This window comes from Haliotis asinina, chromosome 12 (genome assembly GCF_037392515.1).
Source record: "Haliotis asinina isolate JCU_RB_2024 chromosome 12, JCU_Hal_asi_v2, whole genome shotgun sequence".
NCBI classification, from domain to species: domain Eukaryota; kingdom Metazoa; phylum Mollusca; class Gastropoda; order Lepetellida; family Haliotidae; genus Haliotis; species Haliotis asinina.
The window spans coordinates 18,364,779-18,382,384 of NC_090291.1; the positions used below are offsets into that span (position 1 = coordinate 18,364,779).

Genomic DNA, 17,606 nt, shown 5'->3' on the forward strand with positions numbered 1-17,606 from the left:
CTGGGGAGTATACAACTCTTGCTGCCACTAGGCGCACCGAGTTTATTGTGGCTCTCTCATCCTCACCCATTTGACAGCTGGGTGGACTGGGACACATAGTCACAGCACTTTGTCCAAGTTTACTGCACGTTGCTGTACCCGCAACTAGGTGTATGCAGGTGTTCATGTGGCCACCATCTGGTCATATACCAACGGATTCGTGGGTTCTTTTAAGTGCACAGGATTGTGTACTGTACACTAGGGTTTGTGACAACACTGAAAGAGTCTGCACACAAAGTTGACTCCAAGGTTTTTTACACCCGGTCACAGGTGGGCTCGATCCCGAAACCTCAACCTTGCTGGATCACTAGCCTGGCACCTTAGCCAGCTCGCCCACCATGCCCCCTAGCTCGTCCACCATGCCCCCTAGCTCGCCCACCATGCCCCCTAGCTCGCCCACCATGCCCCCATTTACACAAAGGTACCCACACGGAACATGCTCGGCTATCTTTTGAACGCTTGCCAATATATTCTTCCTGAAACTTAGTGACCGTTCATAATTTATGCCTAGCGTGTGAGTTTGGGTATTTACATGAAGAAACATGTTACAGTGTGAATGACCACCCAAACCCACCCACACTCAGCGGGCACAGACCGTCAAACCACGCATCCGTTATCCCCCAGTACATCCCCAGATCGCCCATTCCCACGTGTGATAACCGTCGGTGTTACAATTAAACTGATCAATAACGTTATTATTACACACTCATGCTTGTTCATAAACTGCTGTTCATATGGTATAAACATTGATGACAACCGACTCAGCGACACAGTAGAAATATTATCAAATCTATAACTCTACCGCGCTGGCTAATCAGTAAAACAGTGCAGGGGCACCGACGTCTTCAAATAAGCCCATTGCGCAGTCTCCTTGTCCAACCCATTCGTAACCACTCGTCCCTTTCCGCTGATATCTTCTATGACGTTACGGAAAGGAACGAGTGGTTACGAGTGCGTCCACCCGTGTCGCCATGCGTCACTGTTCCGACAAACCAGTATCCAGCTGACGTAGCGAGGCTAAAAATAACCGGACTGGTACACTGCTCACATGACGCACATGAACAGGTCTGGATTCAAAATGGCGGCGTCCTACATGTTGTTATTTCTCGCAGCTATATACCTGTGTGTTTCTCGTGGGACAGCGACGTTCACATGTAAGTGTATATTAACGGACCTTTGAAACATGGTTTTTAATCACCCAATGATGATTTTATGAATGAACGCGTGAGCATATAGCCCAGGTAACTCGGTATCATTGTTTACATAAACACAGGCGTGTCATCCCCTTAGTCATCGACGCGAGATACAGGTGTTTTTCTTTGTGATTTTAACTATAACGATACACCTCTGCACATATACCTAAACCCTATTGACATTTATCGAATAAGAGAGAAAGAGAAATGTGAATGTATTGTCACGACGAAAGTGAGAAATGAATAGCATCAGCGTTGCCGTTATGTGGTATGCCGCGTTCAAAATCAATAAACTGAACATATCTTCATAATGACTTTGCGACAGGTATTATTGCGTACTACAATGGTGTGGCCTCGTCACAGGGAATTACCTTTGAAATGGAACAGCACGATTCCCAACAAATTTGTATTGTTGTATCAATTACTAAAATTTGTAGATCGATATGTTGCCGAAACGTGGAATAAGGTGTATTTTTGTTTGATTGTTGTTTAACATCGCACTCAGCACTAGTCCAACTATATAGCCTATGTCTGTAAATAATCGCGTCTGGACCAGACAATCCAGTGATCAACAACAGCATGAGGCTTGATCTACGCAACTGGGATACGATGACATGTGTCAACCAAGTCAGAGAGCATGGCCTCCCAATCCCGCTAGTTGTCTCTTAAGTGAATGAGTGAGTTTAGTTTAGTTTTACGCCGCACTCAACAATTTTCCAGCTATATGGCAGCGGTCTGTAAATAATCAAGTCTGGACCAGACAATCCAGCGATCAACAACATGAGCATCGATCTGCGCAATTGGGAACCGATGACATGTGTCAACCAAGTCAGCGAGCCTGACAAACCCGATCCCGTTAGTCGCCTCTTACGACAAGCTGAGTCGCCTTTTATGGCAAGCATGGGCTGCTGAAGGCCTATTCTACCCCGGGACCTTCACGGGTCCGCCTCTTAAGACCAGCATGGGTTTCTGATGAACAGTTCTAACCCGGATCTTCTTTGTCCCTAGTATAGTGATCTACTATTATGATGCAGATAAACCGATTCACCATTACTGAAATATATTGTTTTGGCAATGAAATGTTTGTTATATTTGTAAATGCTTAGATTTTCGTTTATAAGAGGCCTCTTTCGGAAATAGTCAAATTTCATGTTTTAAAGGTTTTCAGACAACGTTTACTATGGACATGGCTATAATCACATCATGACTCAACGACTCAAATACTACTATATAATCATATGTTTCATATACTTACTAGATTATCGCTTATAATCAAAACCCTGAAATAATTATATCTGGCATGTATGAACAATTTATCTGTTTTATTATGAATATGACTGTAGTAATGGAACAGATTTCATGAAAAGGTTATTTTTCCGACATTTTTTCGTTTCGCTCCCATTTTACTGCCCCCAGAGAAGCAACTATCCAACACTGGATATAACCTCCTCAATATACCCCACTGCAAATGGGGACAAAAATCACAAATTTCCCTCAACTGAACAACGAATTAGCGATGCTATATTCCAAGAAGGGAAGCGACTGTGGTTTGTGCTTCTTTTTTGCCTGTCCCCACCGAAAATAGAAGAACACGGACAATCGTGTATGTGAAAATCAAAATCAATTAATTGAAAACTGTCACAAAGTTGGCTCGAGTCCATGCATTGTTTTTAAATGCTGTATTAATTTGAAAATTGAAATCCATCTTTCTTTTGAATGAAAAATTGACAAACCCTCATTCAGGAACAACTGTCGTCTGTCTCAGCCGCTGCATCACTAAAAACGTTTTTCACAGGTCATTTGAAGAAACAGATACGTTAGATAATAAAACCCAACGATCTTTTCTGTATGCAACAGACCTCATTCTAAACACCTGTTTTCAACTTATTAAAAAAATAAATCAACACATCTCATTATCATTTTATGTATTGCTAAGTTTGTTATTGAAGGTTTCTTCAGAGGTCGAACGGTCGCTTTTTCTCATTAATTCGACTGTTTATTCAGAATTTCCTTCCGGGTCATGGTAAATTTAGGGGGTCGAACTATTGTCATGTTAACAGCATCTTATGGCCTCGTGTCTGTCTACTTCATGCAGTAGTGTAATGTTCATATCAAGTTATTCCTCCTGTAAGCTTCGTTCTCTCCGCTGTTATCAACCGGCCGTGGTTAATCTAGATTATAAAGCGTTTTCTAGTCACGCCGAAGACCCAGGTTCGATACCCTACGTGGGAACATTGTGAAACCCATTACTGGTGATCTCCGCGCGATGTTGCTGAAATATTTATAAGGTGATAAGAGCATTCATCCCAATCCATTCATTAGGTCACTACAAAACAGACACGGGTCAATGGATGCCGCTCCGTAAAGCTTCCCTGATTCATCACGCTGACGACCCTGTTTGAAACCCCCCTCGTGTGTGAAGCACAGTTCTATTGCAAGAGTATTAGTAAAAGTGGCATGAAACCCTATTGACTAATTCGTTTCGGTGGTGGATACATACAAAACCTCTAGACAAATGTATCAGGGAACATCGGAATAAAGCCTAGGGGTAGGCGGTAGCTAGGGAACAGACACAATACGGACAACCTCACCAAATGATACATTTTCAATAATGCTAAGCGTAATTACACAAGTTCCAGAGCCCTGTTGACACCGGTAGTGACTGACACAAAGCCCGCAGGTGGGTAGATGAGTGCATATTTACATGACCTAAACTTACTGTCACCAATCTCTGTTGTAAATCTAGGATAAATTCCGGCGGGTATATATATTACCAAAGATCCTTAGGAATATGTTTATAGTTCACGCGTTTGACCTGTTCCCCGCGATTAAGTCCATGACTAGGTTTTCAGTTTGTTAGGAACACGCTCGTATTTCATTGGGTTTGTCAGAAACAGATCTAGATTCGTATGTCATTGAGTTTGTCAGAAACAGACACGTATTTCGCAGTAATATTTTGTGTGTTTGTTTAGCACAGCAACCGCCGCCGTAGTGTAATAGTAAAATGAAGATTCATTCTGAGGTACCAATCCACAAAGCGTCTTAACGTTACGACCTGTCGTAAATCTATAGTTTAGCAACATGCTTACGAATGTCGTTGTAAGAACGCTTTGGGATCGGGACCCCAGTTTTGATTTTTCAGGTGGTTCTTTGTTGACTAGGTGTGGCTGATTAATTTTCTCATTCCCATTAGCCCAATCAAATACATGTACGAATGCATCTAACATTTATCTAAACTGCTTTCTGTTTGTTAGCATCGGAAACAAAATTCCATTATCTTCATCAGTTGTAATTACTTTAAGCTAAATCAGCTAACATGATCACTAGCTATCGGTGAATATGCTTCTGGACATCACTCACTATAATCCAGCCAATTCCAGAACCAGTGGAGTTGTAAATAGCTTTTCGAGCACTGGGCGTGTCACTTAAAGGAAATCACTGTCCGAATAAATCCCGTGTAAGTCCGACCTTTGGATGGGTGGCAAAACAATCTGGTCGATTTGTATGTCGTTAAGGTCTACAGGTTCTAGACAGTAGACAGTCAATATTTTTGTCTGTTATAACCGGACGGTTAATGCTAAAATATTCAACGGAAAACAATTGAACAAGGACGACGTTGTAAAATTTCTATTTGTGCATTCATTGCGACAGTGATTTCTATTATCTACATGATAATCCAAATAATCCATATGCATGTACTCATTGTAGAAACTGTTGATCTGCAGTTTTGTCTGGATGCATGTCCAAAAGAATCATTCTTCTTTTCTCCCTTTGTTCCCAAAGCACATATAACCATTTACATAGAGGTATCTTCCACCACGAGAAGTAGAAAGAAACTTGTAGTCTAATTGTGCATTCTCCCTAATTGGAGACTGGTTGTGGAAATATTGATGAAAACTGTCACTGCTAAGCAGTTTTGTGTGAGAACTTGAATACCTCAATACTAATGAAATGAGTGAACTAAATATTCATATTATCAATCAAAATCATTCACTCACGAACATGAATTCACTCATGCACTGGCATCCACAGGTACAGATGTCTTTCCGTTTCCTGAGTGATCACATTTTACATTTTATGGACAACCAGTCTCTCAATCCCTCTAAACAACACTTTTGTCACAACATCAAACAAAGTATTTAGGACTCAACCCAAAGTTCTAACTTACGCGACTTCCCCTTAATCATTATGTTCGTTTGTTCATTAACACCACAGGCACGCGTTATTCAGTCATGGCCAGCGAATTGTGGAAATGACATCCGAATTCCATTTAAAACTATGGCTGCATTGCCAATTAAACATCAACGCTTCAATTTGTTGATGACAATGGTTACATGTCGAGGTGACTGCATGTTGAGCTCATCCTGAGTGAGTGAGAATGGCTTTAAGCTGCTCTTAGCAACATTCCTGCAACATTACGACTGGGGACACCAGAAATGGGTTTCACGCAATGTGCTCCCAGCTGAAGTGAGAGAGAAGGGTAGCCGAGTGGTTAATGCGTTTGCTCGTCACGCCGAAAGTGTAGGCGCGATTCCCGACATGGGTGTTCTCTAGAACGTACCATTTCTGGTGTCCCGCGCTATAATTATGCAATGCTGTTAAACATGGCGTAAAAATATACTCATACATCTGTGTCAGCGCCTTGAACAAGCACCTATTGCCTGGATATGTGCACTTATAAATATTCTATATTAATAGTCATTCATTTACTAACTCACCGTTATGATATAACGTTTGTCATTCGGTTGATACATACCAACACCATAAAGCTGGAACATAGTTTAAACTATAAACAAATACACAATCGAATCAAACCCACCGTTGTTTCTTGTTTAGCCATATCCCCTGAAACACCGTCACAAGAAAGTCTTTACCTTGAATCTTCTATTCTCCGTATCCGTTGAACCACCGTTATCGCAAAATTTTACCTAAAATCTTCCGCTGGTCACCAGTCATATCTTGTATTCGCCATTTTCCTTGAAACACCGTCATAACAAGGCATTTAGCTTAAATGCTTTAGTGACAGATATCTTCATGTATTTAACACAGACACTATGGACAATTATTGTGATGGTACCCTGGCCATGGACAACTATAAAATGGCTTCAATGAAGCTGCGACTGACCTACTCCAGCAAGTACAGAAGCAACATGGACTGTAAAATGGTCATCAGGACCAGCCTTGGCCAACGCTTGTCGTTCAAGTTCCTCGATATGGACATTGCTAAAATCTTCACCTGTGATGACTACTTGGAGATACACGACGGATCGTCTTCCTCGTCATCAAGTGAGTGCCATGCAAATAGTAAATCACAGGTTCTTTTGGGCACTAATAAGCGAAAAACATAAGTCAAAGGGTTTGGATATCAACTAAAGTTATTAGACAAGACCATTGGGTGTCAGATCTTTACTTCTCCACATTAATGATAGTATATGGACAGGTAAATGTCCGTTCCTGTCTACATCTTACATTTATTCAATGCTTGTCGGGTGAGGGCTTTGCAAATAGTATTTGATATGTTCTTTGAAGGGCATTATGTAGTGTTAAACTGGAATTAAAGGGTTTTTGGATGTCAACGAAATTTATTAGACACGACGTGCGGGACTCAATTCTTTACTTCAAGTGAATGATACAAGCTGATTTTGAATACATTCATTATGTATCATTCATATCCCCCCCCCTCCCGTCTGTATCATAAATTTATTCACGCTGTGTGAATAAACACTACGTGCTTGCTCTCTCACCAGTTCCAAGTACATGGGTATGCTTTCTGTCTTGCTCATCTAAAATGTACTAGGAAATCATGTGCAGTTCCTATTCTTCAGTTGCTATTTTAGGAGATGTTTGCCTGATTTGTTTACGACTGTGAATTATAAAATCTGCTGAACAAAATCACCTAAAAACCAACACAATATTAACGCTGTTTCCGGAGATTTGATAAATCTGCGACAGGAGAAATGTGTTTTGTTTTTGTTTTTCTCTTTTCAGTCTTGGGTTCCCGAATGTGCGGGGAGCGCAAACCATCCAGCCTCTCAACAAGCGGTAGAAACGCCTTCCTGAGGTTTAGAAGCAATTCCTTAATTGAGGATGACGGTTTCACCATCCTTGTGACCAGCTTCAACACGGGTGAGCATTGATAGAGGCGCCATCATCATCATTTGATGCTGGTAAAATGATTTGGTTGGTTGGGAGTTTAGTGGAATGGATTGTGTGTATGGCAGGGGCTTCTAAATACTCGAGTCTAGACCGGTTAGAACTGGTCCTCATCAACCCGCCCTTGTCTAGGCGACAAATTACATAGGTCAAATTACATTACGTTGGTCACTCTCGCTAACGTGGTCATCATGTCCCAGTTTGTGATCAGTGGATTGTCTGGTCCAGATTCAATTATTTACAGACCGCTGCCATATAGCTGGAATATTGCTGTCATAAAGTAACCAACCAACCAACCAACCAACCAACCAAAAATACTTCTGTAATCATGCAAATGATGTGAAATGTAAGGTTGGAATGCATATGACATGTACAAACCACATGGTTTTATCTGTACCTGGTAGAAAACATGTAGTTGTCCTAAGAATGTTGTCACGGATTCATGGAGTTGTGAAAATAACCATATGAATCATGTTAGAGTAAATCATTCATCTGCCTTATGAAAAATGAAATATACCCGGAAGAATCGATAAATTTAATAACGAAATTGATTTCGTCTTTTAATTCAGATATGAACAGTGAGTTCAGGACAATGACAACTCATTATATTTAACATTTATACGAGGGTCTTGGTTAAACATGAGTGAACACCTATTTGCTGCAGTATCCTGTCAAAATGCAGAATGGTCGGTTCAAACTTTAGTGGATATTTATTTATGTACATTATCTACACAAAATTCATGTCCTCAATTTTAGCCACAAACGTTTATATTTAGCTATTACCATCCTGTCATGGGTTTCAGGTTCAAAAGATCTTACCTAACTCATCATCATAGTTGGTCATCATCACTTCGGGTTTTCCTCCTCCATAAAACAAACGTTTATATTTAGCTATTACCATCCTGTCATGGGTTTCAGGTTCAAGAGATCTTACCTGACTCATCATCATAGTTGGTCATCATCACTTCGGGTTTTCCTCCTCCATAAAACAAACGTTTATATTTAGCTATTAGCATCCTGTCATGGGTTTCAGGTTCCTGAGATCTTACCTGACTCATCATCATAGTTTGTCATCATCACTTCGGGTTTTCTTCCTACATAAAACAGACAGTAATGTAAGTGAAATATTTGCCGTTTGTTACAGATTCGAAGTGTAACAGCTACGAATTTTCTTGCAACAACGGCCGGTGCATCGACAAAAGTCTGTACTGTGACTCATACGACAACTGCGGCGACGACAGCGACGAGTGTTATAAGGATCATACATGGTGGATCTGGATGGTCATCGGCATCGTTGTCTTCATCATACTCTGTGCTGTCGTTATTACTGTCATCTGTTGCTGCTGCTGCAAGAGGGCCACTCGTGGATCAGTAATTAAGGTAGGCTTGCAACATCCGGTCTCTATCCCGCTGGTCACAGCGGTTGAAACCCTTGAAGATCTGGGTTAGATCTAAATATAGAATTAGTCAGTAACCCGTGCTTGTCGTAAGCGGCGACTGAAGGTATCGGGTGGTCATGCTCGCTGACATGGTTGACACATGTCATCGCATACAAATAGCGTAAGTCGATGCTCATGCAAATGATTGCTGACTTGCCTGGTCCAGACTCGAATGATTACAGACCGCCGCCATATAGCTGGGATACTGGTGAGTGCGGCCTTAACCCACACTCACTCATTCACATATTCACAGCGTTCTCAAACGAACGTAAGTGAGTGAGTATGACTTTTACACCGCTTTGTCCACTATTCCAGCAATATCACCGCGGGGTTCACACGTTGTAGCTATGTGGGGAATCGAACCCTGGTCTTCGGCTTTGACCATTAGCCTCCCCAACCGCTCCAAACGAACGCGAGACAATAACATTCCGGTTGTCCTTCAATGGCCGTTTGAGCACATTTGTTTCTGTTTAAATCCGCACTCAACAGTTTGCTAGCTACATGGCGGCGGTCTGTAATTAATCGAGTCTGGATGTGACGGTCCAATGATCAACAATATGAGCATCGATCCACGTAATTGTGTCAACACATGTGTGAGCCATGTCAGCGAGCCTGGTCACCCGATCCCGTTAGTCGGCCGTATAAGACCTATTCTAACCCTCATCTTCATGGACTGATTATGTAACCAGTGAATTACAACCTTTACTCGGAGGACCACAGTGACCGTTGCATCGATACTGTCGCGCCTCACATTCCATTGAGAGTTGGAGTAGCCGAGTGGTTAAATCGTTTGCTAGTCGAAGACTCCCTACATGGGTCCAATGTATGATGTATGAAGTCCGGGGTATTTCTTTTATGGTGGTCTACCTTCAGCTGTTGGCGGTCTATAACCCGTTTTTATCTTGTATCGCCCCACGTAGTTAACCTGTTTTAGATTTAATTACTAGTAATAAATATCTATCTGTGCTAATCTAACCGTTTTACTGCTCTTCGTAGACAGATTTTTACCATACACTATTATGTATAATATTAATGGTTCTTGTCACAAAATGGTTGAAATATTGCCGATGTGACGTTAAATATCAGCTCACTCACTCAATATTGGCTTACGCCGTTTTAGCAATAGTGCAGGTATAGCACAACTTAGGGCATCATTTTGGAATTGAACCCGGGACTTTAGCCTAACAATATTGCCGATGTGACGTTAACTTAATGTTAACTCACTCACTCGCTAAAAATACATTCTAGCTAGTGATACTCTAGATATTTTACGGTCCGTCGATGACTGGTTCTTTAACCACTTGTATTTATTGTGCATCTACATCATTTCTCGTCTCTATATGGCCGGAGAATTGCCGATGTCACGTTAATTTTAAACTCACTCACTCACTTTTTTAGCCTAACTCATGAACTCTTGAATCACTGGGTTACCTCGTCACCATCTTAACTACGTAGGAAAACTAAATGTGGACGGGCAGCCTAGTGTTTAAAGCTCATCACGCCGAAGGTCCGGGTTCGATTCCTTTCATGGATGCGGGGTGTGAAGCCCATTTCTGGTGTCCCCGCCGTGTTTTTGCTGGAATATTGCTAAAAGCGATGTAAAACTATACTCAGTCACACATGAATGAAGCTGCGAAATACCTGTAAACATAATGTCCTCTTTTAGCACAGACGTCTCTTGAAGCTGTATAGTGTGGCTGTTGGATTTTCAGACTACAGATGTCACCTACAACGCAGGTGCACAGGCTGTCACCAATCCCTGGTGCGGCAACACAAACAATCAGATCATGACACAGACGACGTTCCCGGCACCGCCACCAAACGAAGCGATGGCACCTCCCAGCTATACTGCGGCTTCAGGAGGCCCTACCGGGTACCCGCAGCCTGGTGCTTATCCACAACCAGCCGCCTACCAGCCTGTCGCCTACCCACCCCCAGCCGGCACCGGGAATTGGCAAGCCCCTCCCCCAAATGCCCCGCCTACGTACGCACAGAAAGGGGAAAACTGATATCCCTCATAGAATACGGTATGGTGTACATCAAGGTCTGTGCCTTCAATCAGCCATTTTGCTGACTATGCAGATTTACCTATGGTGACACTGATCATGTTAACGGCAGTTCCACAGCAATAGTCAGACATTTCGAAATGATTTTGCTCAAAACATTTATTTGTAAAACAGATTATTGAGACACCATTTATAACGTCTTTCGGTGATAGAGCATTTTTTATTTTCTATTCTTTGTTAATATTAACGGCATTATTCAATAGGCAGTCGTTTTGAAATATTTTTGCTGAAAACGTGCATTTGTAAAACAGATTATTTGGACACCACTTATAATGTCTCACAGTGAACGGGCATTTTTTATTTTCTATTTTTTTCATATTATTACTTTTTATAAATTTTAACAATGCTATTCAATAGACAGACGCTTTGAAATGGTTCAATTATCCATTCTTTGTTATTTTTAACGATGCTATTCAATAAACCGGCGTTTTGAGACGATTTTGCTCAAAAACTGTATTTGTAAAACAGATTATTGAGAGACCATTTAAAACGTCTTTCGGTGATAGAGCATTTTTTTTATTTTCTATTCTATGTTAATATTAACGGCATTATTCAATAGGCAGACGTTTTGAAATATTTTTGCTAAAAACGTGCATTTGTAAAACAGATTATTTAGACGCCACTTAAAATGTCTCACAGTGAAGGAGCATTTTCTATTTTCTATTTTTTTCATATTATTACTTTTTATAAATTTTACCAATGCTATCCAATAGAGAGACGCTTTGAAATGGTTCAATTATCCATTCTTTGTTAATTTTAACGATGCTATTCAATAAACAGGCGTTTTGAGGCGATTTTGCGCAAAAAATGTATTTGTGAAACAGATTATTGAGGCACCTATATTTGTTGTAACTTTTAACAATGCTATTCAATAGACACTTTGAAATTATTTTGTTTTGAAAACACACTAAACAATACTCAAACATCACTGTTCAAAACAAAACAGCACCAGTTTTTTCTGGCACAACTACATGGGTACATGATTACATGTATGCAGATCGGAAAGTTAGAGTATTCTTTATCCTTGCTTGCTGTCCAGTATATTCGATAAGTTAATGTTGCTGGTGGCTATAATTAGGAGATAAACATACTGTGTTGGAGAAATCAGAGGTATATAATGAAATTATAATAGCTCTAAATTTGATTTAATACCGAACGCGTAGCACAATACGTTTATCTCCATTCTACCATTACCGTGTTATTCAGATTTTAAACAAATACTTAACGTGTTGGAAAATCAGAGGTATATAACGTGATTATATACCTCTGGATGACTTTGATTAACCAAACACAATCCAGTATTTACTGAAGTCATGGTAGAATGACTGTTCAGAAATTGGGCGTTGGCATTGCCTTGGGGTAAACACGTTCATCACGCTGAAGACAGGGTTCGAGTGCCCACAGGGGTACACTATGTAAAGCCCCTCTCGTGTTCCCTCCATGTTATTACTGGAATACTGTTAATAGCTTAGTACGACCATACTCACTCCCTCATAGAAATGTATTCTTTGTTTTGAAGCACTGGATGATCTTAACGACAAGTCCCAAATGATTTCAACCTTACACTCTCTGAAGGCCTTATTTTTATCCTTGTACATAAACTTATATTATATTTACTCTCACACTATGTGAATGTGATATTTGGTTACCACATCCTCAAGTTATGATCCTTTTATTTTCTCACCTCCTCCGACTCTAGTCCCTTGACTGATAGTACCTTTGGGAGCCCTTCATGATTATCCTGGAACTGTCACAGCCTCTGACTACGATCCACTGACTGTCACAGTCTCTGATTATGATGCTTGAGCTGTCACAGTCTCTGATTATGATGCTTGCGCTGTCACAGTCTCTGATTAAGATGCTCGAGCTGTCACAGTCTCTGATTATGATGCTTGAGCTGTCACAGTCTCTGATTATGATGCTCGAGCTGTCACAGTCTCTGATTATGATGCTTGCGCTGTCACAGTCTCTGATTATGATGCTTGCGCTGTCACAGTCTCTGATTATGATGCTTGAGCTGTCACAGTCTCTGATTATGATGCTTGCGCTGTCACAGTCTCTGATTATGATGCTTGAGCTGTCACAGTCTCTGATTATGATGCTTGAGCTGTCACAGTCTCTGATTATGATGCTTGCGCTGTCACAGTCTCTGATTATGATTCATGGATTCATACAGCATGTGATTGTGATCTTTGGGCTGTCACCTCTTTAAATGTAACATCTTCTTATTATTTTCTCAGGAATATCACAGACTCTAACTGCGATAGACGGAATGTGAGTACGGTCCGTCATCTGTCGCATCACTCGATTGTGATCCTTGTACCGTCCCAGTCCACTCCACGGTGCGTCTGTTAGCCTTAGAGTGCGAATATGATCCATGGGCTGTCACATGATCTCTTTGCGATCCTTGGCCAGTCACAAACGTCTTCATCAGTTAGGAATGGCTTCCTTAACTTTCTGCTGAAACGGCGTCGAGCCCAAGTAACTCCCCATTTACATTCACATAGATGTTACGACATAACGGGCACGGGTAATTTAACAGCATAAAGATAAACACGTGGTGAATTATGTATTGACGTTTCTCATAAGGTTTATTGTATGTCAAAACAGAGAACCTCAACTGACTGCATGCGACATGTGCAAACCTTGTATTTTCTCACTAAAATGATAACAAAGACAGCAGTTCATTCGTGCAAGTGATAAATTACCTTAATATCGGTAACAGTATTTTCAAAGCCGAATCTCTCCTACACGGTAATCCCGAAAACAAAGTAATCTCAATATTGATCTGTATTCGATGAATTTTGATGTGTCAATCTGGACCTTTATTGAGGTGAGACATATCGTTTTATTAAAATCATAATTATTATATTGTTTGTGGTGTCACGTACTTGTAAATATGTGATTATATTTTGCAGTGATATGACCCTGTATAAACAGATTCGTGGGGTGATTTATATTTACCACATAAGATTATTGCATGTAACGCTGGTCGTTTGTTGATATGTTGGTGTTTTCTTGTATTCTTTTACTGTTTTCACTGTTACCACATACACCAAGAAGAGTAATAAAATCATTTGTTTCAATGACAGCAGTTTTCAAGGTTTTAGTGTCCACACATAACTTTCTGGTAAGAAGATATTTGTTGCCAAGTCAGTCGTTAAACACTGGATGTAGCTACACGTTTCAAGTGATTTTTTCACTTGACTTTGGTTTTGAATATCATATGCTGCATATTTTGATACTCATGCATTTATGACTACACTTAGCGACGAATGAGTTGCGCTGGGGTAGCCCAGTGGTTGAAAGGTCCACCCATCACGCCGAAGACCTTTTTGGATTCCCACATGGGCAAAATGCGAAGACCTTTGCAAAAGAATATCAAGCTGTATCAAAACAGGCATACCCAGGCCATTAATACACTGAGAGAAAAAATAAGGCAACGCCGCTTCAGGGCAGTGTTCCTTTATTTGTTTTTTCAGATTTCCTCCCACGGTGATAATCAAAGCTGGTGGTGAAAAGTGGAAAGTATTAAAAAAAACACTTGAATATATCCCTGTCTTTTATTTGTTTCCCTTAGTATGTGTTCTGGTGTCTGAAGGTAGCTGTTGCAGAGGAAGCCAGGCCAGGCAGCATTTTGACACCTTTCAACGTCGGCTCCTCGTGACCATAACAGCTTTTCCGTACGTTTCACAAATTCACTGTTGGAACCCACGGAATATACTGTTCCGTACCTTCCTATCGTTACTGTGACAACAAAAACAACGTTTCATGAAATTCTGTTTCGGTAAATATCGAAACTGAATATTTCAAAACGTGGTTCTTATGTTAGATGACACAATGTCACGCTTTTAGACAATAGTTCGATCTGTAATATGCATGTATATGTAAGTGAGTGAGTGAGTGAGTTTAGTTTTACGTCGCACTTAGCAATATTCCAGCTATATGGCGACGGTCTGTAAATAATCGAGTCTGGACCAGACAGTCCAGTGATCAACAACATGAGCATCGATCTGCGCAATGGGGAACCGATGACATGTGTCAACCAAGTCAGCTAGTCTGACCACCCGATCCCGTTAGTCGCCTCTTACGACAAGCATAGTTACCTTTTATGGCAAGCATGGGTTGCTGAGGGCCTATTCTACCCCGGGACCTTCACGGGTCATATATGTAAGTACATATATGCATCAGTGTTTTATTGTATCAATAGGAAGCTAAATCAAGTGCATAAGTCGGAATATATATGAGTATGCCTTACGACTGCTTGAAATCGATAATTGAAACTTCGAGGCAAACACCGTCCAGAGATAACAGATAACCCTTGCCTAGTTTACTAAACTGGCTGCAATCACAAGTTGCGTTGTAGGATGTTCTTGAGGACATTTCGATGGGACATAACTCTATAGGGTTCGCGTGAAATGGAGGACAGTGTAAAATGTTTTGTGCGATGAAAAGTTCGCTCGGTAGAGAGTCGATTTCAAGCAACGTTGCCTTAATTCATCCGAACTTTTTCATTTCATATTGTAATCTTAATGCGTATATTTTCGGAATAAAACCTTTTGTAGCTTCGCTAGGGGTTGAAAGGTAGTGTTATTAAGAGAAATCCAAGAATGTTTTGAGGGAAGTGTGTCGTGAAAGTGTGCTCCTAAAACATGTACAAGAACGGAATTGTCCCAGAAAGGTATTGAAAAAGTCAAATGCATTCATTTCATGTATAAATCACCGATAACCCCCGTATGCCGACAGAACTACTGTCACAAACAAAACTCCAACAAGAATGAACAAGAAATGTGTACATAAAGTATCACATCTGCGATTTTGTCGACAACTGTCTGTGACATTAATCTTTCAGCTTTGTTAAATGTCTTGTAGGCATTACAGTCAAGTTACCTCTTCAGCTGTGTGACCCGTAAAGGTCCGGGGTAGAATAGGTCTTCAGCAACCAATGTAAGAGGCGACTAATGGGATCGGGTGGTCAGGCTCGCTGACTTGGTTGACACATGTCATCGGTTCCCAATAGCGCAGATCGATGCTCACTGTTGTTGGTCACTGGATTGTCTGGTTCAGACTCGATTATTTACAGATCGCCTCCATAGAGCTGGAATATTGCTGGGTGCGGCGTAAAACTAAACTCACTCACTTACTAATGCTGTGTTCGGCAATTTGTAACAACAGTGAATGAGAGACACGGAAAGTTGTTACTGGGCCTATTCCGAGTGATTCTAATGGTGTACGGATGTGAAGTATGGAACAAATTGCACCGAAAGCGCATCCAAAATTCATCTCTTGACCACAGGACAAGTGAGTGGACACTTATTAGTGGGCTTGCCTATACTTCATTTGTCCAAAATACGATTGGTAGATTTTCTTACCTATCAATATAAAATTCACTGGCCACCAGCTCCCGGTTATTAAAAACCCGATTATCTTTTAACCAGCCGTTAAGTACATTTAACCGACTGTTAACTATTAACAGGGAGTTATCTTGTTCCAAACTCTTACCCTTTAACAGGTTGTGAACGTGACGTTACGTTAACACACCTAAGGACCGCCGCTAACTTTTTAACACTGTGGTTAACTCGGGAAATGGCGTTCATGGTTAACTCTGCTTTCATAATGCCAGTTTAGCAAAGAAAGGATTCAGTGTACCATGGGCTGAACTTACATACTGGGAATTGTTCTGGCGAAGAGTTACACATGGAACTGAAACTTTGCACATCAAAGGAACAAATTACACGTGTTACAAGTACTTGCTCTGTGGGCGAGTTGGCAAAAGTGCCAAACTAGTGATCAAGGCTGAGGTATCGGGATCCACCCCACCTGTGACCGGGTGTAAAAACCTTGGAGTCAACTTTGTGTGCAGACACTTTTAAAGGTAGCATTTTTGTTATGGTTAAGCTTTCCCACAATCGCCACCGACTGAAGGAATGGACGCAATCGAGCTGGGGTCGATGCAGGTATCGTAATGGTCCCTATGGTTCCCAGTATGGTGATCTACCTTCGGTTGCTGGTGATCTACAGCTCGTTTTTAATTGCATTGTCCTAATTTGAAATCCAGTTTAGAGATAGGTAATAGTTTTATTTGTGCCTGTGTGCGTTTTACTGGTCTTTAACGGCAGGTTTCAAATTGTTTGTAAAAAGCATGAAGCATTTCATGTTTTTCAAGACATCTTCCCGGTATATACGTTTGTGATGGCGTTGAGATAATGACGATATTGCACAGTATTATTCATGATTAAAGATTCCTGTCAGCAGTATGATCGGATAATAGATCGATGTTATTCAGCAACGTTGGCCCCAAGGCCTATAGTACAATTACAGTTCGATCTACTTGCATCTGGTGCTTGTAACATATTGAGTTCCCATTGGCATTGATAAAAAGCTGCAGTATGTAGTATTAATTTCACAACATCTAGGTTGTTTGATTTTAGAAGATTTAACAGACTTTGAAAATAATTAATAAATGAAATTGATGGCATTTTCACGACTTGGTCATACAGTCTTGACTATTTAAGGAGTGAAATGTGAACGATAGCTATGGGCCTTGTGTTTATTCAAAGATTCATTGAATCTGTAGCTGCCTTAGCGTAGCGGCTGTGTGTAATATTTGTAGATCTTCTATCCACGGAGAGCATGATTCTACTAGTAATATTAGTTTCATGGATTCATTGTGTTTTATCTATAGCCGTGATGTAGTTTCTTATTAAAATGTCTTT

At 40.8% G+C, this 17,606-nt stretch overlaps 1 protein-coding gene across 1 annotated transcript; it reads left to right on the forward strand.

Annotated features, from left to right (window-relative positions):
* The first annotated feature begins 886 nt into the window (after positions 1–886).
* Positions 887–13,981, forward strand: LOC137257810 (uncharacterized). Its single transcript, XM_067795255.1, has 6 exons — positions 887–1,193; positions 6,282–6,518; positions 7,221–7,358; positions 8,530–8,765; positions 10,537–10,851; positions 13,131–13,981. Exons 1-5 carry the CDS (start codon positions 1,088–1,090, stop codon positions 10,831–10,833), a joined length of 1,014 nt encoding a protein of 337 aa, XP_067651356.1. The 5' UTR covers positions 887–1,087; the 3' UTR covers positions 10,834–10,851; positions 13,131–13,981.
* The last annotated feature ends 3,625 nt before the right edge of the window (positions 13,982–17,606 follow it).

Excerpts from the sequence above, each read along its gene's own strand:
- LOC137257810 (XM_067795255.1), top strand. The coding sequence starts at position 1,088 with ATGACGCACATGAACAGGTCTGGATTCAAAATGGCGGCGTCCTACATG. Across the intron at positions 6,519-7,220 it reads ATCGTCTTCCTCGTCATCAA|TCTTGGGTTCCCGAATGTGC; the intron begins GTGAGTGCCATG and ends TTCTCTTTTCAG. Across the intron at positions 7,359-8,529 it reads TGTGACCAGCTTCAACACGG|ATTCGAAGTGTAACAGCTAC; the intron begins GTGAGCATTGAT and ends CGTTTGTTACAG.